This window comes from Geotrypetes seraphini, chromosome 8, assembly GCF_902459505.1.
Source record: "Geotrypetes seraphini chromosome 8, aGeoSer1.1, whole genome shotgun sequence".
Lineage (NCBI taxonomy): Eukaryota > Metazoa > Chordata > Amphibia > Gymnophiona > Dermophiidae > Geotrypetes > Geotrypetes seraphini.
This window is the reverse complement of record NC_047091.1, coordinates 65,319,112-65,344,891: the sequence shown is the minus strand read 5'-3', so window position 1 is coordinate 65,344,891 and position 25,780 is coordinate 65,319,112. Positions and strand designations below refer to the sequence as shown.

Here is a 25,780-nt window from a genome sequence, read left to right as displayed (position 1 = left end):
GCTTGCAACTCACTGACTCGACGAGCAGAAGTGAGGGCAATCAAGAATACAGTTTTCCAAGTAAGATATTTAAAATGAGCCAAGTCAATAGGTTCAAATGGAGGTTTCATCAGTTGAGCCAGAACAACATTAAGATCCCAACAGGGGGCGGTTTGACAGGTGGATGGAGATTAAAAAGGCCCTTCATAAAGCGAGCAACCAGAGGATGTGCAGAGAGAGGTTTCCCATCCAGAGGTTGATGAAAAGCAGTAATTGCACTAAGATGAACTCTAATAGATGTGGACTGGAGGCCCGAATGAGATAAATGAAGCAAATAGTCCAGAACTGAAGCCAAAGAGGAAGACCTCGGCTGAAGACGACGACTGGAACACCAAGTCGAGAATCTGGTCCACTTCTGGCCATAACATTGACGAGTGGACGGCTTACTGGAAGCCAGAAAGACATCTTGAACAGACTGAGAAAATTGAGAAGGATCTGTTATGCAGAAAGGAACCATGCTGTCAAGTGAAGAGACTGCAGATTGGGATGAAGTAAAGATCCCTGACTCTGAGTGAGCAGAGAAGGAAAAACTGGTAGAAGAAGAGGTTCCCTGATGCTGAGTTGAAGAAGAAGGGAGAACCAAGGTTGTCGGGGCCACCGAGGCGCTATGAGAATCATCGTGGCATGGTCCGACTTCAGCTTGACAAGAGTTTTGAGAATAAGAGGGAATGGAGGGAAGGCATAAAGAAACTGACTCCCCCAGTCCAGAAGAAACGCATCCGCCTCGAGACGATGAGGCGAGAAAATGCGGGAACAAAACAGAGGAAGTTTGAAGTTGCTGGGCGACGCAAAGAGATCCACCCGAGGAGTTCCCCACCGAGCAAATACTTGACGAAGTGTGGGGGAATTGAGCGTCCATTCGTGAGGCTGAAGTAGACGACTCAATTTGTCTGCAAGGCAGTTCTGTTGACCCTGAATATAGACAGCGCGAAGGAAGATGTTGTGAGAAATCGCCCAATGCCACAACCTCAGAGCTTCCTGACAAAGGGAGTGGGATCCCGTCCCGCCCTGTTTGTTGACATAATACATCGCTACTTGATTGTCTGTCCGAACCAGGACTACTTGGTCTTAAAAGGAGGTGAAGAAAAGCTTTGAGAGCAAGAAAAATCGCTCTGAGTTCCAACAGATTGATGTGACATTGACGATCTGTGGTTGTCCACAACCCTTGCGTACGGAGACCATCTACGTGGGCTCCCCAGGCGTACTCGGACGAATCTGTCGTGAGCACCTTCTGATGAGGAAGATGGTGAAACTGCAAACCTCTGGAAAGATTGGAAGAGAGCATCCACCAGCGGAAAGACTTCTTCAATAAAGGAGTCACCGCTATGTGTTGAAAAGGAGGGTCTAGGGCCTGTTGCCACTGAGACGCTAGGGTCCATTGAGGAATGCGAAGGTGTAATCTTGCAAAGGGAGTCACATGAACCGTAGACGCCATATGTCCGAGCAGGACCATCATTTGACGAGCTGTGAGAGTCGAAAGAGAAGCTGCTCGCTGACAAAAGTGCAAGAGAGTTTCTTGACGATTGAGGGCGAGGAAAGCTCTCATCTGAACAGAATCCAACACGGCGCCAATAAATTGGATCGACTGAGTTGGAACCAACTGAGATTTTGGAAAGTTGATATGGAACCCCAGACCTTGAAGAAAAGAAATAGTCTGAAGGGTCGCTTGCGTAACCCCTGGAAGAGAAGGAGCTTTGATAAGTCAATTGTTGAGGTAAGGAAACACCTGGAGACCCCGAGCACGGAGGGCTGCAGCCACCACGACTAGACACTTGGTGAAGACCCTGGGAGAGGTCACCAAGCCGAACGGAAGAACCCTGTATTGAAGATGAAGGTTCCCCACCTTGAACCGGAGATATTTGCGAAAATTCGGATGGACAGGAATGTGAGTATAAGCCTCTTTGAGGTCCAGTGAGCACATCCAATCTCCCCGATCCATGAGGGAGTACAAGACTGGAAGAGAGAGCATTCGAAACTTTTCTTTGACTAGAAATTTGTTGAGGGCTCGGAGATCCAGAATGGGTCGCAAATCCCCCGTCTTCTTGGGAACTAGAAAGTATCTGGAGTAAAACCCCAGATTGTGTTCGGAAGGAGGAATCTCCTCCACTGCTCGAAGGCGAAGAAGTGCCTGAGCCTACTGAAGAAGAAGGGGGAGTTGCGAGAAACTGGAAGGACACTCTTTTGGAGGGTGATCTGGAGGCACCTGAAGCAGGCGTAGAGAGTATCCCTCGCGAATGACGGTGAGAACCCAGAGGTCCGATGTAATGGTTTCCCAGACAGATATAAACAGGGAAAGACGACCTCCGATGGGCAGGGAGGAGTTTGGATGCAAGGAGGTTGGAACGCTCACCACTGGACCGTCAAAAAGACGAAGCGGGTTTGGTCGGAGCGGGCGCCTGAGACTTCTGAGGGCGTTGTTGCTGAGGCCGTCTAGGTGGAGGCCGAGAGAAAGCCGGAGTGGATTTCATGGGATAGCGACGAGCAGGAGGCTTGTAAGCTCTAGTCGTAGAAGGTTTCGGCTTAGGGCGAAGAAGAGAGGCAAAGGAGCACTCATGCTCAGAGAGCCGCTTCGTAGCTGCCTCGATCGAATCATCAAAAAGTTCAGAACCTTGACACGGCAGGTTTGCTAAACGATCCTGCAAATTGGGATCCATGTCAACAATTCTGAGCCAGGCGAGACGGCGCATAGCCACTGCAAACGCCGAGACCCTAGAAGAGAGCTCAAATGCATCATAAGATGCCCTGCAACATGAAAAGACGTAATTGAGACAGAGATTGAATAATCTGTTTGAAATCCGAAGAACGCCCTCTAGGCAAGTCTGGGCAAAAAGATGACAACTGTTTTAAAAAATAATTAAAATACGAAGTAAAGACATAGTTGTAATTCAAAATTCGATTAGTCATCATCGAATTTTGGTATAGTCTGCGCCCAAACTTGTCCATAGTGCGACCCTCACATCCCAGAGGGACTGTTGCAGACACCTTGGATGGATGAGCCTTCTTAAGGGATGATTCAACCACCAAGGACTGGTGGGAAAGGAGAAATTAGGTTCTTACCTGCTAATTTACTTTCTTTTAGCTTCTCCAGACCAGTAGAGGTTAATCTTTACGAATGGTTATATATCCAATCATGACCAGCAGGTGGAGACTGAAAACAAAACTTTGGGACAGTATATACTATCCTCCCTTCTCTATTTCCCTCAGTCTGCCGAATAGCCAAGCAGAACCAAGAACTGGAAAACAGAAAGAAAACAATACTCCGAACAGGAGTAACAAATAACATACCCAAATGCTGTTGGAAAATGCAGAGGAGAAATACTCGAAGGATAATGTCCCCACAGCTCGTCAGCTAAGCCAGCCGAGCCACAGCCGCTGTTCTTTAATTCTCCCCGGCCCTAGAAAAATACTAGAACCCGCAGCAAAAAACAAAAACTGCCCGCGAAACAGCCCCAACAACAACAACAACAGACAGGGTGGGGACCTCTACTGGTCTGGAGAAGCTAAAAGAAAGTAAATTAGCAGGTAAGAACCTAATTTCTCCTTCTTTAGCACTCTCCAGACCAGTAGAGGTTAATCTTTACGAATGGGACGTACCAAAGCAGTCCCTCTCACGGGCGGGACCCCCGAAGGGCCGATACCAGAAAACGCTCACCGAACACCGCGTCCCGACGCGCCTGAACATCTACCCGATAATGCCTAACAAATGAATGCAAGGAGGACCAAACCGCAGCCTTACAAATATCCACCGGAGGCACGAGCGACGACTCAGCCCAAGAAGCCACCTGACCCCGAGTGGAATGAGCCTTGAGAAACTCCGGAACCGGTTTCTGACTCAGAAGATAAGCGGAAGCAATCGTCTCCTTGATCCAGCGCGCAATAGTAGCCTTAGAAGCTCCAGCCCCCCGACGAGGACCCGCCAGAAGGACAAAGAGATGATCGGAGCTCCGAAAATCCCGGGTCCGCTGCACATAAGCGCGGAGGACCCGACCGACATCCAACTTGCGCAGCTGCCGTTGCTCAGAAGAACCCTCCCGACTACCCAAGACCGGGAGGACCACCGATTGATTGACATGAAAAGGAGAAACGACTTTCGGCAGAAAGGAAGGAACAGGCCGCAAAACAACCCGCTCCCTCGAAAATTCCAGGAAGGGAGCCCTACAAGAGAAAGCCTGTAGCTCAGAAACCCGCCTAGCGGAAGTAATGGCCACCAAAAAGACCGACTTCAGTGTAAGGTCCTTCAAAGAACAGCCATCCAACGGCTCGAAAGGCGGGCGCACCAGAACCGAGAGAACCAGATTGAGATCCCAAGAAGGAATCGAGGGCCGTATGGGAGGCCTGAGCAACTTGGCCGCCCGAAGAAAACGAATCACATCAGGAATGGCCGACAAACGCTGACCTGACACCAGCCCTCGAAAAGCCGACAGGGCCGCCAGTTGAACCCGGAGAGAAGACCAAGCCAGGCCTCTATCCAGGCCATCCTGCAAGAACTCTAGAATGTTAGGCAGAGAAGCGCGAAAAGAGACCACTCCCCGCGCCCGGCACCATTCCTCAAAAAGACGCCAAACCCGCACATAAGCCCGAGAGGTAGAAAGCCTCCGGGACCCCAAAAGTGTAGAGATCACCTTATCTGAATATCCCTTCTTACTCAGGCTGCCCCTTTCAAGAGACAAGCCGTAAGACAAAAGGGAGACGGGTCGAACATGGGAATGGGACCCTGCGTCAGAAGATCGCACACGAGAGGCAGAGGAAGAGGATCCGCCACCAGATGCCTCACCAGATCCGCATACCACGGACGACGAGGCCAATCCGGAGCCACCAAAACCACCAGCCCCGGGTGGCGAACAATGCGAAGCAGTACTCTGCCCACCAATGGCCAAGGAGGGAACACATACAACAGCCCCTCCGTTGGCCACGGTTGGACCAGAGCATCCAGACCCTCGGCCAGACCGTCCCTGCGACGACTGAAGAAGCGGGGTACTTTGGCGTTGCCACTTGTGGCCATCAGATCCATCAGGGGCTGCCCCCAAGCCTGCACTATCAACTGAAACGCCCCGGCGCCGAGACACCACTCTCCCGGATCCAAGAAGTGACGACTGAGGAAGTCCGCCTGAACGTTTTCTACCCCGGCAATGTGAGAGGCCGAGAGGTCCAGAAGATGCAACTCCGCCCAAACCATGAGCCGAGCCGCCTCCTGCGCCACCTGAGTGCTCTTGGTGCCCCCCTGACGATTGACATAAGCCACCGCCGTGGCATTGTCCGACAGGACTCTGACCGACTTGCCCAACAAAAGGGAGTGGAAAGCCAACAGCGCCAGCCGGACCGCTCTGGTCTCCAACACGTTGATCGACCAGGAGGCCTCCTCCGCGGACCAGGTACCCTGAGCTGAGTGACCCAGACACTGAGCCCCCCAACCCAGGAGACTCGCATCCGTAAGGAGCACCGTCCACTGCGGAAGATCCAGACCCACCCCCTGAACTAGGCGAGGGGTCTGGAGCCACCAACGCAGACTGCAGCGCGCCAAGCCTCGCAGGGGAACCGGAACATCCATCCCGTGCCTCTGGGGAGACCACCTCCGGAGCAGAGCATACTGGAGAGGACGCATGTGGGCCCGCGCCCACCTCACCACGTCCAGGGACGCCGCCATCGACCCCTAAACCTGGAGGAAATCTCGCGCCCGAGGACACCGGGACGCCAAAAGCAGGCGAATCTGAGATTGCAATTTGCTCACCCGGGCCTCTGGGAGGAAGACCTTCCCCAAGGAGGTGTCGAACAGCACCCCTAGGTACTCCAGACGCTGAGCCGGGACCAACCGGCTCTTGGAAAGGTTGACCACCCAGCCCAGCGACCGGAGAAACTCCACCACCCGAGCCGTAACCCGGGAGCTTTCCTGCAACGACTTTGCCCGAATTAACCAGTCGTCCAGGTAGGGGTGTACCAGGATGCCCTCCGACCGCAAGGCTGCCGCGACTACCACCATCACCTTGGTGAACGTCCGGGGAGCCGTGGCCAGCCCAAAGGGAAGCGCACAGAACTGATAGTGCCGACCCAAGATCGCAAAACGCAGGAAACGCTGATGAGAGGCCCGAATGGGAACATGCAAGTAGGCCTCCGTCAGATCGAGAGAAGTGAGAAACTCCCCCGGCTGAACCGCCAGAATGACCGACCGCAGAGTTTCCATACGGAAAGAGGGAATCTTGAGAACCCTGTTGACCCCTTTCAAATCGAGGATGGGCCGAAAGGTCCCCTCCTTCTTGGGCACCACAAAGTAAATGGAGTACCTGCCCGTGCCCCACTCCGGAGGGGGCACTGGAACAACTGCCCTGAGATCTAGCAAGCGCTGAAGGGTCTGGCGAAAAGCCTGCGTCTTCCCAGGAGTCTGACATGGAGAAGCGAGGAAAAAATCCGGCAGAGGGCGGGCGAACTCCAGGGCATAACCGTCCCGCACCACCTCCAGGACCCACTGATCGGACGTGATCTCGGCCCATTTGGGGAAAAAGTCGCGCAGCCGGGCCCCCACCGGAACCAAAGGGGGCGCCGGCAAGGCGTCATTGTGCAGGACGGGAAGCAGGGGAACCGGCGGAGGGATTCCCTGCCCCCCGACGGGCCCCCCGAAAGGGCTGCATGCGCTGGAAAAACCGACCCCGGGAAAACCCCGGAGACTGGAAAGAAGCAGCCCCACGCCCAGGGCGATACTTACGAAATTCCCGCAAACGCCCCCGGGCCGCACCACCCCGAGACGCAGGGCGGGCACGGTCCTCCGGCAGACGGGGAACTTTCGAGTCCGACAGAGTCTGAATCAACTTATCCAAGTCCTCTCCAAATAAAAACGACCCCCGAAAGGGAAATTTAGTAAGCTTAGCTTTGGACGCAGCATCCGCCGCCCAAGCGCGCAGCCACAACACACGCCTTGCGGCCACGCCAAAAGCCATAGACTTAGCCGAGATCCGCACCAAGTCATATAGAGCATCTGAGAGGAAGGAGGCAGCCATCTCAATCTTCGCTACCTCCTGATCCACCAGAGACCAGTCATCAGACTCTCGATCCAAGACACGCTCCGCCCACCGAAACACGGCGCGAGCGACCAGTCCCCCACAAATAGCCGCCTGGACCCCAAAGGCCGAGACCTGAAAATTTTGCTTAAGGATGTTCTCCAACTTGCGCTCCTCAGAGACCCGCAAGGCAGAACCGCCCTCAACAGGCACGGTATGCCGCTTGGAAATTGCCGAGACCACCGCATCCACGACTGGCGAAGCTAACGTAGCCCGATCCCCTTCAGGAATGGGATACAGGCGAGCCATGCTGCGCGCCAGCCGAAAAGGCGTCTCCGGCGTTTTCCACTGCTCCAGAATAATATCCCGAATATCCTGATGCATAGGAAAAGAGCGGGAAACGGAACGGATCCCCCGTAACAGAGGGTCCCCCACACGCGGAGTCTCCGGCGGCGCGTCCTCAAAACGCAAAACCGAAGAAACCTGTTGAATAAGGTCAGGCAGCTCATCTCTCTGAAAAAGGCGCACCACGGACGCCTCGTCACTGGAGAACGGGAAACCCGACAACCCGCCGCCAGCTTCCGTCCCCTCCAGAGGGTCCTGGAATTCCTCAGAAGGGTCCAGGTCCTCCTCCAGACCGACATGTTCCTCTGACCACAAATCCTCGTCCCACGACACCCGCGGACGCTTGGACAAGGGAGGCGGCGGAGGGGACGTCACGCCAGACGAGAGAGGCAAAGACGCAGGAAGCGCGGAGGAAACCCCACCCCCCGAAACCCCCTGGGCGCAACCGGGACCCCCAGCCGCCTGAAAATAGGCTCTGCATAAAGAAAAAAAGAAATCAGGAGAAAAACCCCCCGAGGGTCCCAAGGGATTCCCTGCCACAGCAGGGGACCCAGCAGAAACCTGCCCCTGCCTAGTCAAAACAGGGGGAAGGTCACCTGAGGTGGAAGACAAAATGGAGGGGCCAGACAGAGAAGATGGCGGTTTTCCCGCCAAAAAAGCTCCCTCCATAGCCTGTAGCGGCTGAGAAACCTGAACAGTCTCAGCCGCTAAAGCAGGCAAGCCGGCATCAGCTGTCAAAATATCAGCTGAGAGGGAATCCTCCAAAACCCGACCGTCGGCGGCTCGGGGAATCCCTCCGTGGGCGGACGGAGAAGACCGGGCTTCCCCACCGTTCCCTGCCGACTCGCGAGGCACCATCGGCGGGGAGCTCTGGGCGCCTGCAGCCGCTGCCGACGGAGCTCCTCCACCGCACCGGCCTGAACACCGCTTGCACAGGCCGGCCGCGAGTGCCTCGCGTCTGGAGCACAATGAGCACTTTTTCCCTTTAGAAGTGCTCATTGCTCCATACGCGACCTAGCTGTAAAAAAGTGCCGGTTAGTTGAAAAAATACAGTAAAATACAGTTTTCTTAAAGGGATACAACCCTCCAGACCAGCACTACCTCAGGATTTTTTTTTTTTTTTTTTTAACAGAACAGACTCCACAGGCTCTCTAAGCAATATGCCTTGCTTGATTTAGGGGGCAAGGCTTACTGCTGAGGCTCCTCTAAAAAAATATGGGGAGGTGGAGGAAGTGGGGGGAGGGACCCCGCTCGAGACCCGCCGGGTTTGACACCCCCGAGGTCGGACGAACCCCCAAACAGAGTCCGCCCAAGCTCCGTCCGGCCAAAAACAGGGACAATAAACCCCCTAAACAAATTCCAACAGCCCTACCAAGGGAGATGGGTACAGATCACATCAACACCTGCTGGAGACTGAAAGAAGACTGAGGGAAATAGAGAAGGGAGGATAGTATATACTGTCCCAAAGTTTTGTTTTCAGTCTCCACCTGCTGGTCATGATTGGATATATACCCATTCGTAAAGATTAACCTCTACTGGTCTGGAGAGTGCTAAAGAAGTTGTGATTTCTCGAAGCCCTTGCAGGGAACAGTACGATACCGAGACTCTAGCTTCGAAGGGATAGCTGTCACAGAGTAAGGAGTTTCCATATTTCGCAGGAAAGTCTGCTTCAGCACATGGGCAACCTCAAAGTTTCCTTAGGAGGATGGGAAAGCTCCATATCTGCCAAGTACTCAGGTGTGTATTTAGAATCAGAGTGTAAGTCTATTTTAAGAGTCTGCCCCATGTCGAAGACAAATTTAGCAAAAGAAGAAGACTTCGAAGTTGAAGCTTCTTCAGGGGAGGCAGAACGAGAGCGAGGAGCCACTGAGAACGAGGGGGAAGCCTCGCGAGAATATTGAGAGACCGGCTCCGAGTCCAGACGTAAAGTGATGGAGGATGCACCACTCCCTGTCAGAGGCGGAGTGACCGAATGCTTCCGCTTAAGACTGTCATCACTTTTCTATTTATGTTTCTATTATTGCATTGCCGGCCAGTGTTCCCTCTAAGCGGGCGGGTGTTGTGAGCAAACTTTTTTCACCGTGAGCCAAAAATATCGGGCGCCAGCAAGTTATGAGCCAACTCGCCCGATTCTCCTCTCGCCGCCCTGCCATCTGCCGTACGCCTCTTCCGATCGTGCGCTGTGACGAGAAACGTGTGCGCTGCGATGTAATATTTTGTGCGCCAGCGCACGCCAGCGCAGCTTAGCGGGAACACTGGTTCAAATGGTTTTATTTATTTCCCCAAATTTATTTTTGTTATACGCATTGAAAATATTTGATATTGCGTTTAAATCAAAATCTCAATAAACTTGAAACGAGTGCCCGTGAGATTGTGGGAGGGTTAAATACTCAAAACTTAGAAGTTTTTGCTACGCCAGCTTTCTGGTATCTTTACATACAGTGGCGTACCTAGCATATGTAACATCCGGGGCCCATCATTTTTTGGCACCCCCCCCCCATCTGTAAGAAAAACATGATTTTTAGTAACAAACCACACGTCACACATGAGTACCTAGGAAAAGGCAGCATCTTACATATTGCAGTGAGCAGTACATCAATACACCCATTGTAAAACTAAACAAGCCAGACCAGCACAGATCAATCCTACACCGTCAATCCTAACAGAAAACCATGTCTTTCGAACACACAGAACACAGAAAACACCTTCGCCTAGTAAGGAATATGTAATCACAAACTAACCCCTCCCTCTTTTACAAAACTGTAGTGTGGATTTTAGCTACGGAGGTAACAGCTCTGATGCTCATAAAATTCTGAGCATCAGAGCTGCTACCACCAAGGCTGGTGCTAAAAACGCTTCACAGTTTTGTAAAAGGGGGGATAAAATAAAAATACATAGACAAAGGTTAAATTGAACCAGCAAGAAGCTGGACTCTGCATACAATGCTTCACAGAAACAGTGACACATGTCTCCTAAAGCAATAAATAAATAGAAATTTTTTTCTACCTTTGTCTTCTGTGGTTTCTCCTTTCCTCATCTTCTTGTAACTCTCTTCCTTCCATCCACTGTCTGCCGTCTCTCTTCCCCTATATGGCATCTTCTCTCCTTCTATGCCCCTTCCAGAAACTGTATGCCTCCCCCTTCCATCTCTCCTTTCACCCCATTGGTCTGGCATCTCTCTCCTCGCCTTCCGTCTCCCACACCTCTCCTCATAGTCTGGTATCTCCCCTTCCCTGATTCTCTGGCATCTCTCTCCTTTCCTTTTCTTCCATCTTTCGCTCCCCCTCCATGCTCTCACATCTCCCCCTTCCTTTTCCCTTAGACTGGCATACCTTCCTCCTACGCTCCAAGCCCTGGCATCTCCTTTAATTCCCTCCCTCATCTTCCTTCTCCCTCCAGCTGGGTACCGCAACACTCTTCCCTGCAGCTCTGCACTTCCCCACAATTGCCATGCTTCGGTTCCTCTTCTTCCTTCCTTCCTCCCCCCCCCCCCGCGGGACCCTGCGGCACCATCAACTCTTACTCCCTCTAATGTCGGCCCTGCAGCTCCAGACTTCCTCGCACCTTCTCCCCTCCCCCTTTGGATCGCTATTATTTTAAATGTTATAGCCGCGGAGCTGTATCCATCAGTGGAGATGTCTAACCACGGCCTGCCCCGGAACTCTTACTGCAACAGTGACTTCCTGTTCCTGCCTAGACGGGCGTCTGCTGCAGTAAGAGTTCCGGGGCAGGCCGAGGTTAGACATCTCCACTGATGGATACAGCTCCGCGGCTATAACATTTAAAATAATAGCGATCCAAAGGGGGAGGGGAGAAGGTGCGAGGAAGTCTGGAGCTGCAGGGCCGACATTAGAGGGAGTAAGAGTTGATGGTGCCGCAGGGTCCCGCGGGGGGGGGGGGGAGGAAGGAAGGAAGAAGAGGAACCGAAGCATGGCAATTGTGGGGAAGTGCAATCCCCCCAATGCGTCCCCTTACCTTACCGACGCGTGTGTGCGCTGTGAAGAGAAACTTTGCGCTGCGATGTAATATTTTGTGCGCGAGCGCAGGCCAGCGCAGCTTAGCGGGAACACTGCCACCACTATAAGTTTGCTGCTCTAGGCAGACATCTAGTCTGCCTAGTGGCTTGGCCAGCCTTGTATGGAAACAAAATTATAATGAGATAGAGAACTACATAGAAAACAGAGACAAACAACATAGAAGGATGAACGGGGAATGGAGGAATATAAAAATCAATGAAAGGTCAACAGGGGTGCTCAGCTCCAATCCTCAGTAAGCCCATACTGGTCTGGTTTCCACAGCATCGTTAATAAATATGCAGAAGGTATGTTTGAATGAGCATTTCCCTCATGCATATTCATTAGAGAAGTCCTGAAACACAAACCAGATCAGTTTCTGGGCATCAAAAACTGGAGTTTGACACCATTGAAGGAAAAGACTTACATGTCTTTGGGCATATCTTTGTTGGCCATTCTGTTTCCTTCTGCTTCCGGAGTGCCCGTAAATTCTCCCCTGAATAAAAAGACAGTGAAGCTTCAGTACAAATAATCTTATGGTGCTAGAAATCCACTGGAGACAGATGCGGTGCCCCCAGTTTCCAAGTGGACTTCTCTGATTTTTTTTCTACTCATTCTCTGTCCCTGCAAATCAGAAAAGAATTTATATCACCAGCCTTTCTCTTTCAAACTCTGCATTGGGTTTCTCCCACCTATTTTATACACAAACACTTCTCTCTTGCTCTATTCCAAGGTCAGAAACTCCTACCTTCCTGCCCAAATTATAGGCTATCAATGGTCTCTCTGTCAGCATCAGGAGAGATGCCCAATCTCTCCTGCCACCAACCAACCCCCCCCACTCCTTTCGGCAGCGGAAGAATTGCCCACGCTCTCCCGCTGCCACGCAACACCTCCCCTGACGACTCCGCCCTCTCCCCCATTACCTTATTTACAGATGACTGGCCGAAGGGATGCCTACTCTTCGAAATGGCAGGCCTTCCCCTCCCGGTGCATCCTAGGACGCATCTGGGGAGGTGTCTAAAGCTCTGACTGGCCCAGACACATAAGGCTCCACCCATAGGAGGGGCCTTAAACAATCTGGGACAATCAGAGCCTCAGGCCCCTCCCTGGTGCATCCTAGGATGCACTAGGGAGGGGATGGCCCGCCATTTCGAAGAGGCGAGCTAGCTAGCTGGCTGGCTGGCTACAGGAGCTGCCTCAATGTTAGAGAAGAGCAAGTCGGGGCCTGCATGGGAGTTGCTCTGTCCCCTCCCTCCCCCGATGTGCCAGACATGCTTCTTTGTGCAATTCTCTCTAGACCAATAAACTCGATCAACGATAAGGTACGCTTTACTAACCTGCAGTCTCCTAACAAAGCTTAGAAATATCTCTACCACACCACCTAAATCCTGGTTCTTTTGCAAAGCCTGCCTCACCATCAATGGAAAATATCCTACCAGGTAATTTCAGAGAAACAAACTCATTGAACCCACAATGAATCTCCCAATCATGCAAATCTTACCTCGCTTATACCTAATAGAAGTCTGTTGTTCTCTATCTCCGCCTGCTGATGGATGGACTTAACCCATGCATCTGGATTCATCTGCTGCTGATGACAGGGAAACAAACTCATTGAACCCACGATGAATCTCCCAATCACGCAAATCTTACCTCTTCTATACCTGGTAAGCCTAATAGAAGCCCAGTCCAAGGCCATCATCAACAGACCCTTATCTCCATAGTGTACCACCGAACAAGGATCCAAACCCCACACCATGGGTAACAAGGACCACTACCACACCATGGGATAACTACCTCCATCACCAATATCCCATCCCCATTCTCAATTTCAAGCGTGATACTAACAAAAAACATCTAAAGACAACCCCCTTTCAGAACCCATGCAAACTTAAGATATATACCAAACTCTTCAATCAAAATGAGGATAACCTCCAACCTAGAGTAGTTTTTACTCAAAGAGCTGATCCTAACCAACAACTTAGGGGCTTGTCTGCATCACTGAAACTTGGCTAGAAGACCCTAATAGTCCAGAACTGTCCCACCTTTGCCTACAAGGATGCAATATCATCCTTCGACACTACTCTGATTGACTCTGCCACCCACTCTGATCTTGAATATATAACATGAAAACTCAAAGCCAAGCCTAATACCACCATCTGATATATCGCCCTCCTGGTCCCCAATCAAGCAATAATATATATTTACAGGAAATTATCTCAAGTCTAATCTGCCAATACACCAGACTGCTTATACTTGGAGACATAAATCTTCCCCTTGAAGCCTCTAATAATAATGCCATCTACTACATCAAAACGCTGCTTGAAGACTGCCAAATAGATCTCAAAATATCCAGTCCAACACATGAAAAACGCCTCACACACCCCTGTCTCATCACCAGTACAAACTGGTCCCTCGTCAGACCAGTATCTCCTTTCATTCAACCTACATATCCACTCATCAAACACAACCAACACCTCCTACTACTTTAATAAACAGGTAAGAAGCAGAATAAACCCTGCATAATTCTGGAACAAAGTTGCTGCCTCACTAACTGACACAACCAACTAGGCCAATGCAATGCTGTCAAATTGGAACAAATCACTCACATACACCCTATCTTGCCCCCTCTTACTCCACCCCTATGTAAAATCTAATAAACCCTCCCTATGGTTCACAGAAACACTGAGAAAAGAAAAGCAAGACAATGACAGAAAAGTAAGTTAGCTGACTACAAAATAATATGCAAGGCGGCGATCAACAAATACAAATTTAATATTGCTGAGGCCAAGAAAAGTTGTTATGCCCAAAAACTAGAAAATAGAATCTTTGACAAGAAATTATTTTGCCTCATATGCAACCTTACAGCACTACCAGAAAAAGGCACTTATGAATATAAGTCCCAACCAACAGCCCAAGACCTCGAAGACTTCATTCTCTACAAGATCAGAATAGTACAAACAGAAGTTGAGAAAATATACTCCAACCCGGAACCTACACACACTATCCCCAAAACTCTGATGACCCCCGCACAGTGAACCTGATCTAGAACACCCTCACTTCATTAACAACATGCGAAACAGCGAGTCTTAAAAATAAATTATCCACCCATAGCAGCCCCCTCGACAGTTGCCATCCTACCTACTAGCCACCTCGTCTGAAGTAATCATCACCTGGATCACCAAATTCCTAAACAGCCTTCTAAACCAAGGCCAACTCCTGGCTGAAATGAGTAAAATAGCTCTCACACCCATACCGAAACACACAAAAAGCTGCCTATCCATTCTCTCATAGACCCATAGCAGGAATCCCTATACTTACCAAGCTCCTATACTTACCAAGCTGGATGTAAGCAACTCAGATCTTGCATGGAACAAAACTCCAGCCTACATCCCTCTCAGTTTGGATTCCAACTGCAGCACAGCACTGAATTCCTTCTGCTAACCCTTACCACAAAAATTACACAGATACTAAGCATAGGGCAACAAGCAGCCCTCAAGTCTATAAACCACCAACTTCTCCTAATGAAACTTACTGAAATTAGAATCAAAGGTACCACGCTTAGCTGGTTTAACGACTTCCTAGAAAAGAGAGAATACCTTGTATGGAAAGATGGACTTTTTTCCAACAGCTGGAAAGCATTCTGTGGAGTACTCCAGGGTTCTCCCCTTTCCCCAATACTGTTCAACCTGTTCTTGAGCTCTCTCGGTAGCATTACATTCGTAACAATGAATGCCTGTTATCCTATGGGGACGACATTCTCCTCCTCATTACAGACGACCAACTAGATACATTAAAAAAAATTGTTGATAACATTGACAAAATTAACAAACTCAAACTAAATGCATCCCAAAACAAAATCTTCTGGTTCCACACCCACCTACAAACAGCTCCCAATAGCACTATCCTGCCATTTAGAGATAAAATAGATATAGAAGAAACCTCCAAAGTACTGGGTGTTATACTGGACTCCACACTATCTCTTGAACCACAAATCTCTAACCTCTGGGAAAAAAAATCTTCTCCATTGGACAGCTGAGACTCATAAGACCCTACTTTCATGAACAACACTTCGCAATACTAGTACAAATGCTAATTTTCTCTCAGCTTGACCACTGCAACTCCCTCTAAGCAGGCATCAATACAACACTGACCCACACACTACAACTAATCCAAAACACAGCAATTAGATTTATTTTCAAGCTAAAAAAGATCTGACCCAATCTCCACATATCTCAAACAGTTACATTGGCTACCTGTCACTACTCGAATAAACTTTAAAATCTCCTGCATAATCTTCCACGTCCTATATGGAAACTCCGCCCTGCCACTCATAAACTTATTCACTTCCTCATGGTCCTCCTCCTCCAGAAATCTTAGTAAGCTCCTGATGAGCTTCCCCACAATAAAAGGCCTCAGATACAAACAGATTTTCAACATCGCGTGTACATATGTTGACATAAAGACATGGAACAACCTCCTAACAACCATCAGATCTGAACCAAAGTACCTCACATTCCAAAATAAAGACTTATCTCTACGACACCATATTCAACACAGAAAATGACCCCTGAGCCTACAAAACACCTTACTACCTCAATGACAAAGTCAGCCACATGACCTTGGACTATAAATTATCTCCTCCTTCTACCTCACAGCACCACTCCTTCAACAATACTAGTTTATCTCTTTTTGTATTGTACCATCTCTCAATCTGTATTGTAATGTATCTTCGGTAGCATCCTTTACTGTACTAAATTGTATCTCCTTAAATTGTACTTTAAGTCACCTTGAATCTATTTAGACATAGTGTGACTCATAAATCCCAGATTAGATTAGGTTTGCAGGCTCCAGCACTGAATATGAACAGAGTCCACGTATATTCCAAGTCTGCCCTGACTCCCCCCCCCCCCCAGACTGCCCCGGAACTGCCCAGACAATGGTGGTCAGAGGAGATATTCACTGGCATTACCTGGTTAAGTGTCACAGAATATCCCCCTGGCCCTTTGATCAGAGGTTTAAACCCACTTAATCCTCTTTGAATATGTATATCCCTAAATGTTTAAATAAAACTACAACTATGTTTTAAAATAAAAATAAAAAATTGCTGAGATGCAGAGCTGCTATGTTACCCAGTTCTAAGAGGAGAGATTTTTAGCAATGGGACAGGAGGCACTGATGTCATTGAGTTGAATCTGCCAGACCTTCCAATACCACACGACTTTAGGATGTAAGTCAAAAACCAAGTCTGGTCAAAACATCTCCCTGCAGACACTGGGTAAATTTGCAGGGCTGACATTCTAGAAATCCATAACCTCTTCTTCCGAAAAAGGACTAGACTACATGTAAAGCCAGGACTGAATCAACCAGCTAGGTTGACCTGGACTTTCTCCCTCACTATCAAAACACAGAACACAAGCAGGGTGCAACAAAGCAAAGGCATACTCCTGCTAAGCTCAATCCAGTCGAGTTGTCAGGATTTTCCATTTGGGCACAATCTAGTCAGTGCATGCAAAATAGATTTCATGCATATTCGTTGGGGAAATCCTGAAAACCCTCATTCCCCACCCTTGCCCGGTTTCTCTGAAGGACTACGGTTGCTTTAAATCAGGGGTCTTCAAAGTCCCTCCTTGAGGGCCACAATCTAGTCGGGATTTCAGGATTTCCACAATGAATATGCATTGAAAGCAGTGCATGCACATAGGTCTCATGCATATTCATTGGGGAAATCCTGAAAACCCGACTATATTGCGGCCCTCAAGGAGGGACTTTGAAGACCCCTGATTTAAATAAAAGCTGAGCTGGTGCTTCTACCACGTGGTGAAGAGGTAAACACGTGGCAATAGGCCATATAAATCCGCAAAGAGGAGCAGAAAAAGAGCATTCAGCCGTTATAATTTCTCTTCACCCCCTAAAACCAAACTGGTGAACGGTCACATCTTCAACAACCATAAAAAGGAAAAGGCACGGGGTTAAGGTCGCCGGTTTCCTCAGCTCAAGCCGAAGAGACTGATTCGGTCTAATCTTAACCTTGTTGCAGGGATGCGGAGAATTCCTCCTTCTTATGAGTCGATCTTTCCAGATTCAGGGTCCAACCGTTGAAGGGGCGCGGGGGGGGGAATCATTAGACTGAGTTATCCGATGCGGCTGCTCTCCCATCCCCCCCCCCCCGCCTCATCCTCGGTGTAGGATCGATGCGATTCGAAGGTTAAGAAGGGAAGGAATCGGAGACAGAAAGAACGGATGAGAGACTGACCTTCGGAAGGCAAAGAACGCCGCGAGACCCGCCCCACCGAGCTGAGCGGGATGGAGACGGCCGGCCCCCACCCATTCTCGGCAGCAGCCCATGTGATGTGTACTTTCTCACATGTGCTATTCCTTGAGGGCGGTAGCTTTGGGCTTTTTTTTTTTTTTTTTTTTAGATCCAGTTCAGTCAGCCAGCAGTAAATCAGAACAGGAGGGCAGGTATACAACCAAATCTTGCTGGAAAAGGCGATACATAACATTACACCAGGGTGGTCTAAAGACCTCTGATTCCGGCGGGAGAACCGGACAGAGATCTGGCCGAAGAAAGGGGAAAAGAGGAAGTGCAGTTGTAGTTTTGTAAATGCTCCATGTCCCCTGGAGGCTCTTTACCGAACCGCCTTTTCAAAGTCATTTACAACTAAAAATTGTATAATACTAAACCTAAGGATTTTCATATAAATTATCTTCCTGCCTGGCACCCTCCTCCATCTATCCTTTTTCCACCCTATGCCGGTCACTTCCCTCCCTCTACCTAGCATCTCATTTACTACTCTCTCCATCCCCTGCCCAGTACCATCTCCCTACATTTATCCTACCTGGCATCCCTCCCTCTAGGTACCCTACCATCATCCACTACCCAACATCCCTCCCTCTACTACCCTACCCTTAATCCCTGCCCAATAGCCTCGCCCTCCGTCTACCCTAGAGGCCAACTGAAGATAATGGTTTTGGTGCCAGATAAAACCAAATCTGTGGCCAAAATTCGCCACTTGTTTCGGCCAGAACCAGAACAGAAATCATGCCCCATCGCCACAAGCTCATCTCCTCAGCCAGCCACCCCCTCTGATAGAAAACACATTCTCTCCCTGGCTGCCCACTAAAAATGCATTTTCACCCCCTCCATAGGCCCTAGGTGGGCTTACCTATTAACAACCCCTTTAAAGTTTAGTGGCCTCTTTGGGACAGGAGCATGGCTGCGTTCTGAGGATGAATCAGAGGAGAATCAGGAATAAGACCTGCATGAAAATGTAGGCGGAAGATGATGCAAGCATAAGACCTGAAAATTGTGGCCATGACTTCCTTCTGCTAAGGGATGCTCCTTCCCTGAAGAAGCCACTAAAGTCGACCATCAAGGCTTTTAAAACATGGGCAGGAGAAAATGTAACTCCTCCTCCCTCTCTGGTTATTCTAGTCCTCTAAATTTTCTCTTCATTTTGCCTCTTCCCTCCACTGGAGTTCCTTTCTACCCTAACTCTTGTTAACCGTGTCAAGCTTTACGAATGTAGAGATGATGCGGTATACAAACCTAAGGTTTACATTAGATTAGAATAATAATAACTATTTTTATATACTGCAATACCACAAACAGTTCAGAGCGGTTTACAAGGCAAGTTTGCGACCAGGGAGGGAAAGGTTTTTTTTGTCGAGAGAAGGCTGATTCAGGGGGTTGAACTTGTGTTGGGAGGGGCATGGTTTCGGTTCTGGTTCCAGATCCAGATGAAACTGAGTGCCAGATTTTGGCATCAGATTCCATTTCTGCTGGAACCAAAAGCACTGGTTTTGGTCCACCCAGGGCAGGATTAATTCATCTAGGGCCCCTAGGCACACAAGTACACTGGGCTCCCTGTCCCGCCCCACCCCACCCCACCATGCGCCCAGAAGGAAACAGGAAGCTGCGTCAGAGGGAAGCTTTGGGCAAGCAGCACCGCTTGCACAGTTATAGTTCCCGTTGCCTTTCTTACCCGCGTTGCTTGCTTGTCTTACTTTCCGTCAGGGGGGGCTCGCGTTGCCGATCGATGCTGAAGGGGCCCATCGCCGTTTGGAAAAAACAATGTTGATGCCCTCCTTCATTGGGCCCCCCTTACCATTTCGGGCCCTAGGCAAGTGCCTACTTGGCCTATTGGTTAATCCTGCCCTGGGTCCACCTCTAATTTCGTTTGACACCTTCAGTCATTTTGAAATGTTAGCTGTTTGTGGGGCTGTCAGGACTAGTGGTTTACTTTGACTGGAACTGTTTTTTGCTGCCCCCCTCCCCTGAAGCTGTTGCTGTAGGCACTGCCTAGTCTTAAAATATCAGCCTCTCCTGCCTCATTGTTGATCCTCACATTGCCAAGTGGAAGATTATCCTAATGGTTAGCTTAGTGGGTTTTGAACCAGAAGGAGGGGGACTGGCTTCCATTCCCACTGCAGCCCCTGTGTCTCAGATACAAAATCTAGACAGGGACACGCATAGATACATATGCATAGATACCTGTAAGTAATGTAAACCATTAAATTACAAAACATGAGTATTTATTGCTTAGTATGAATTATTGCATTGACAAAATATAATTTTCTTCTGTTAAAAAAGTTGGCTCGTTTTGAAGCAACCTTGAGTTCAAAATTTATCTGATACCTTGTTTCTCCGAAAATAAGACAGTGTCATATTAATTTTGGGTCCAAAAAACACAAGGCTTATTTTGGGGGGATGTCTTATTTTTAACAATCATCTGTCCCTTCCTCTCCCCCCCAATTCTTCCTCTTTCCTTTCTCTCCCCCCCCCACATGTGCAGCATATTTCCTCCCTTCTCACCCATCCCCCTGTGCAGAACCCCACCCATTCTCCTACCGTGAGACTGACATATCTCTGCTGAGGCCTCCAAATACAGCAGAGACAGCAGCGCTCTGAATGGGCTGCTTGGAGGTCTTCCCTCTGCTGCATCATGGATGATGTCATCAGTGATGCAGCAGAGGGAAGGCCCTGGTGGGGAAGGCCACCAAGCAGCCCATTCAGAGCACTGCCACTGCTTTAGAAAGCCTCCGAGCAGAGGTATGTCAGGTCTTACCGGGGTGGGGGCCGCTGCATTGATGAGTCCAATTTTATTAGCAAATTGGGCAACACTAGTGTCAGGAATGGAGTCGGGGACCTTCGGGGGTCGATCTTAACTAGGGCTTATTTTTTGGGGTAGGGCTTATATTAGGAGCATCTTTAAAAATCATGCTAGGGCTTATTTTCGGGATTGGTCCTATTTTCAGGGACACAGGGTACCTAGAAGCATTATATGAATGAGGGGCGCAGGGAGATGAATCTAGAGAGCTGCACGGGAACAGGGATGACGGGGATCCCATGGGGACACCTCCTAGGGTCGTGGGGATCCTGTGGGGACGCCCCCTAGGATCGCGGGGTTCCTGCGGGGTTGGATCGCACTCGAGCCGCGAGGCTAGTCTCCTTCTCCTTACCTGCCCTGCCGCAGCACACAGCCAGATGGAAGTCTTCCCGATGTCAGCGCTGACGTCGGAGGGAGGGCTTAAGCAAAGCCCTCCCTTCCTCCGACGTCAGCACTGACATCGGGAAGACTTCCGGTTGGCTGTGTGTGGCAGGGCAGGTAGGGAGAAGGCAATGGCGTACCAAAGAGGGGAGGACGGTCAGCCCCGGGTGCAGCCATGGGGGGGAGTGTGCACAGCCGGTCAAGTCCCTTTACCCTTTTGGCGCTTCCCCCAGCCGACCGACAAACCTCCCTGCCCTGTAGCCGTGAATCTAAATTATCTTCTTATAGCAGCTTCAATACTCTAGCTGCTGTAAGAAGGTAATTTAGATTTGCAGCTACAGGACAGGGAGGTTTGTCCGACCGGGCCTGTTTTGTTGTCGGTCGGGTGGGGAAGCGCCACAAAGGTAAGGGGCAGGGAGGGAGAAAGGGAGGAAAGGTGGAGTGGAGAAGAAAAGACGCTTAAGGGAAATGGGTAAAACTGAGGGCGGAGAAGGCCGCTGAAAGCACTGGGGAAGACAAAGGGGTGGAGAAGGACGCTGAAAGCACTGGGGAAGACAAAGGGGTGGAGAAGGACGCTGAAAGGACATGGGGAAGACGGGAGGGGGGGAGAAGGATGCTGAAAGCACATGGGGAAGACAAAGGGGTGGAGAAGGCCGCTGAAAGCACTGGGGAAGACAAAGGGGTGGAGAAGGACGCTGAAAGGACATGGGGAAGACGGGAGGGGGGAGAAAGATGCTGAAAGCACATGGGGAAGACAAAGGGGTTGAGAAGGAGCTGAAAGGACATGGGAAGACAGGGGAGAAGGACGCTGAAAGGACATGGGGAAGACGGGCGGGGGAGGACGCTGAAAGGACATGGGGAAGACGGGTGGGTGAGAAGGACGCTGAAAGGACATGGGGAAGACAGGGGGGAGAAGGACACTGAAAGCACATGTGGAAGGCAGAGGGGGGAGAAGGATGCTGCCTGACAGGACATAGGTAAGATGGGGGGGGAGAAGGACGCTGAAAGGAAATGGGGAAGAGAGAGTGGGGAGAAGACGCTGGCAGGGAAGAAGACAGAGATGCCAGACTATGGGGGAGCGGAGGGAAGAAGATGGGTGCCAGACCAATTTGGGAGGGGGGAGAAAGGGAGAGGCACATTAACAGAGCAAATGGAAGACGCAGAGAGAAGAGAGACAGTGGATGGAAGGAATTGAATGAGAACATGAGGAAAGCAGAAACCAGGCAAAGGTAGGAAAAAAATTCTTTTTTTTTTTTTGCTTCAGGATAAAATAGTATATTAGTTGTGTTGATAAAAATTTATAAACATTAGAGGCTCTGGTAGAAACCCATTTAAAAATAAGCAAAAATACTTTATTAATTTGGAAATATTAATTGGGAAGAATACATACTTTGTAAACGGGTTTCTACCAGAGCCTTTAATTCAGTAGCATAATTAAATGAAATAACTATTTCTGTAGTTTATAAGGATGGGCAGGAGGGAGGGGATTCCTCGCAGGGAATGCTGGGGACGGAGGGATTCCTCGCGGGGACAGGTGGGACTTTGGCGGGGACAGGTGGGATTTCTGTTCCCGCGCAACTCTAGATGAATCCTGCGTCAGCTAGCGGGAAGTAATAATGTCAGAGAGAATACATTTGTATAACTCGAGCTCTTTCTCCTATTCCGCCTCCGCTCGGCAACCCTAACCTGGTTTAGAAAAGGCAAGTTTGACTTGCTTGCTGAAATGAGGGGGATTCCCCCGCCTCACGACATAATCAGGGCGGTTCCTATGACGTCACAAACAGATCATTGTGACCGTTCCCGCCGGATTTATTTCATTTAAAAAATTCTGGTTGCTTAAAACCAGAAAGTCAAATTCGAGCAAAGAAGGTAAGATCATCGTCAGACTACGAACTTCGATTGTAGTCAGGCAGTTAAAAAACTGAAAGGAAAGGAGCCAAAAAAGTTCACAATGTTGTCATTAAAAAAAAAAAAAGATCTGTGGGGAAGGGGCCATAACATACACATCTGCTCTCAGTCTTAATATACGAGCGAAAAGTACAGGTACCTCCATAAAACAAAACATTGCCGGAAAATAAAGGGTTTATACATTTGTAAATGCAAGTCTCATTTTTTTATAACTAGCAAAAGCTGCAGAAATTAAAGAGAACCAGAAAACATACATTATATTATATACGCATTTATCGGATCCAGTTTCCTTGCTTTATTATGTAAAGTAACAATAAACAACTATTCATGTGCAGATCTCTTTGCCATAGAATTCAAAGCCTTTTCCAAGACCACCCTTAAATAGTTAATTCTCTTTTAAGATACATGATAACCCCAAGGGATCTTCTAAGTTTACACACAGATATACTGTAAGATCTTACCTGTTTTCTCCTACCTTTTGCTTTCTTGCTAACTTTGTACAAATCGCAATCGAATTTACGCGCCAACCAAGCTCCACCCCCTTACCGGTTATGATGTAATTGATAAATATGCATTAAGGCGGAGCTCTCGAGTTTTCTAGTGGGCATTATCCTATCCCTAGAGAGCCTAGTCTATGTGTGTATTTGGTGTAAAAGTAACAAAAATCCGCAGTTCAGTGTCGGAAATATACACATTTTACAGAGGCACGCACTCTTACAATCCATATCAAAGGGGAAGATAAGACATCTATATCATGCGACAAAATGGAGCAAGGAGAAGGCGGATCGGGAAGACATTAAGAAACCCGCGGAGAGATAGATACACACAAACTGAATGTCAGAATTAGGGAGACTGGACCGCAGGCATGAGATACCCGGGATAAATACACATGAAAAACAGCTAGACAGAAATCTTGCATACACATTAAAATAAATAACCCCTTTTCCCTTCATACTCTTGAATTGTCGACGTTTTATTTTGCCTTAGCTATTGCAAACAAGCTCAGAAAGCAGCTGCTAGAATAATCCTTGGGAAATGTAGATCTGGAACATAGTTCACCCGTTTTGTTTCAGCTTCACTGGATTTGCATAGAAAGACAATCAAATTGAATAATTTAGGGCTTTTACTAAGTTGGGTTAAAAATGTGCATGGGTTGCCTGTATGCTGAGTCCACTACTAGTGCGTTTTCCATTTTTAAAAATTAATGTCCACATGCTACTGTAATTTCCAAATTAGTGTGTGGTCATTAGCGCATGAGCCCCTATCGCCATGTATTTACTAGTTGGTAAGGGCTCCCACACTAACCATGTGCTCATCAGCGCACTGTGATGTATCTGCACTCAGTGGCATAGCAAGGGTGAGTAGGCACTCAAGGAGGTGACGCCCACACACCCTCCTCTCAGCCCCCCTCACCCCGCTTCTTCCACACCCCCACTCGACACTCGTGCCATCTCTTCCCACCCCTATACCTCTATATCTTCACTAGCGCGAGCAGCTTCTCTATCTGCTACTCATGCTGGCTTTCCCTCTGATGTCACTTCCTGGCCCCGCAACCCGGAAGTGATTTCAGAGGGAGCCAGGCCTGCGCAAGCAACAAGCTAGAGTAGTTGCTTACACTGGCAAAGATTTTAAAGAGGTATGGGGAGTGGGGAAGGGAGGACACAAGTGTAGCATGGGGGGGCTGGAGAGGTGCCCGCACCCCCACTGAGACAGCGCCCAGGGCGGTCCATCCCCCCTTACTATACCACTGTTGCACTAACTGATTACTGAAGGGCATGCCTACTTTCTGCCTCTAAACACGCCAAAAAAAAAAATCATTTTTTTTAGGTGTACTGTATATGAAGCTTGTGTCTATCCCATAACTACTGTGGGACACCTGGACATGTCCTGAAGTACTAAGCATGCTTACCACTAAACATGCTTACCACAGTTTAGTAAAATTATCCATTAGTTTCTCCTTTAATTGCTTCTACTTTGCAGGGACAGACTGATGGTAATCTGGGCCCCTGGGCAATTAGGGTCATGGCCCCCTCCCAATTACATCCATCATAATATTTGTAAAGCTCAATCCCCTTGGCGACTAGAGCCCTTCCATTCCTTCTACTACAACGTAATATGCATAAAACAATCCACTCCCACGCCTCCTTGGCTGCTCCCATGCTCTTTTCATTTTTTTAAAAAAAACCCTGCTTGTAGGGGGTTTCCCTGTCTCTGTCTTACTGCTGGTAATAAGAATGCTATCTAGGAATTCCCCCTACCTCCTTTTCAAAAAAGTATGGTAATGGGACCCTTGAACTAGAACACTTTCTTTATGACCAGTAGGAGGAAAGGGCTGGTGAATCACCCTGATGGTAATTTTTATGTAGGTGAGAGAAAGCCTGTATATGTAAAACTGTCTCCAGCTGACAAATGTCCGACTTAGGTCTGACTCATAGTTACGAACGGGGGTCCTGCTTCTTCCTTCCGCGTCCCAACGTGCCCCTCTTCCTTCTTTCTTTTTGTGTCCCAAGTTCATGCCTCCCTCCCATGTGTGTTTACCCATTCTGGCTGGCTCCCTCCTTCTCCTTCCTTCCAGCTGCACTTGTTTCTCTTCACAAAGTCGTGGGAGCGGCTCCTACATGCAGTCCGTGGCTGACCCAGAAGCCTTCCCTCTGACGTTAGCCAGATCAGCCACGGGCCACATGTAGGAGTTATTGCCTGTGGCTTTGTGCATATGAGGAAATGGAGAAAGAGGAGAATTGGGCATGGTGATGGGAGAGGAGTGAGGTAGAGATGCATGGGGAAGAGAGAGATGAGAGGGAGAAATTTTGGATGTAGTGGTGGAGAGGGAACAGTGGGATGGCTGGAAAGGGATTCAAGAGGGGCCTCAAGGAGGTGGGAAGAAAATTAAGATCAGACTTTGGGAGGGAAAAAGAAAGTTTTCCATTACTCTATGCTCAGAGGGAAGGCTTCTGGGTCAGCCGCAGGCAACATGTAGGAAATGCTGCCCACAGCT

The 25,780-nt window shown here is 49.1% G+C and overlaps 1 protein-coding gene across 10 annotated transcripts in view; it reads right to left on the bottom strand.

Moving 5' to 3' along the window:
• Window positions 1-23,302, bottom strand: part of SLC29A2 (solute carrier family 29 member 2) — a 118,936-nt gene extending 95,634 nt beyond the window's left edge. For 3 of the 10 annotated variants that reach the window (XR_004540402.1, XM_033955637.1, XM_033955643.1), the window contains exons 1-2: window positions 14,983-15,113; window positions 11,814-11,882 (exon numbers count right to left, since the gene is read on the bottom strand). Coding sequence is in view for 9 of the 10 variants with exons in the window: in XM_033955637.1 (XP_033811528.1) it covers window positions 11,814-11,882; window positions 14,983-15,098 (185 nt within the window). In the remaining variant the exon portion in view is untranslated. The other 7 variants (XM_033955645.1, XM_033955639.1, XM_033955644.1 and 4 more) reach the window with 7 other exon arrangements.
• Window positions 23,303-25,780: the final 2,478 nt, after the last annotated feature.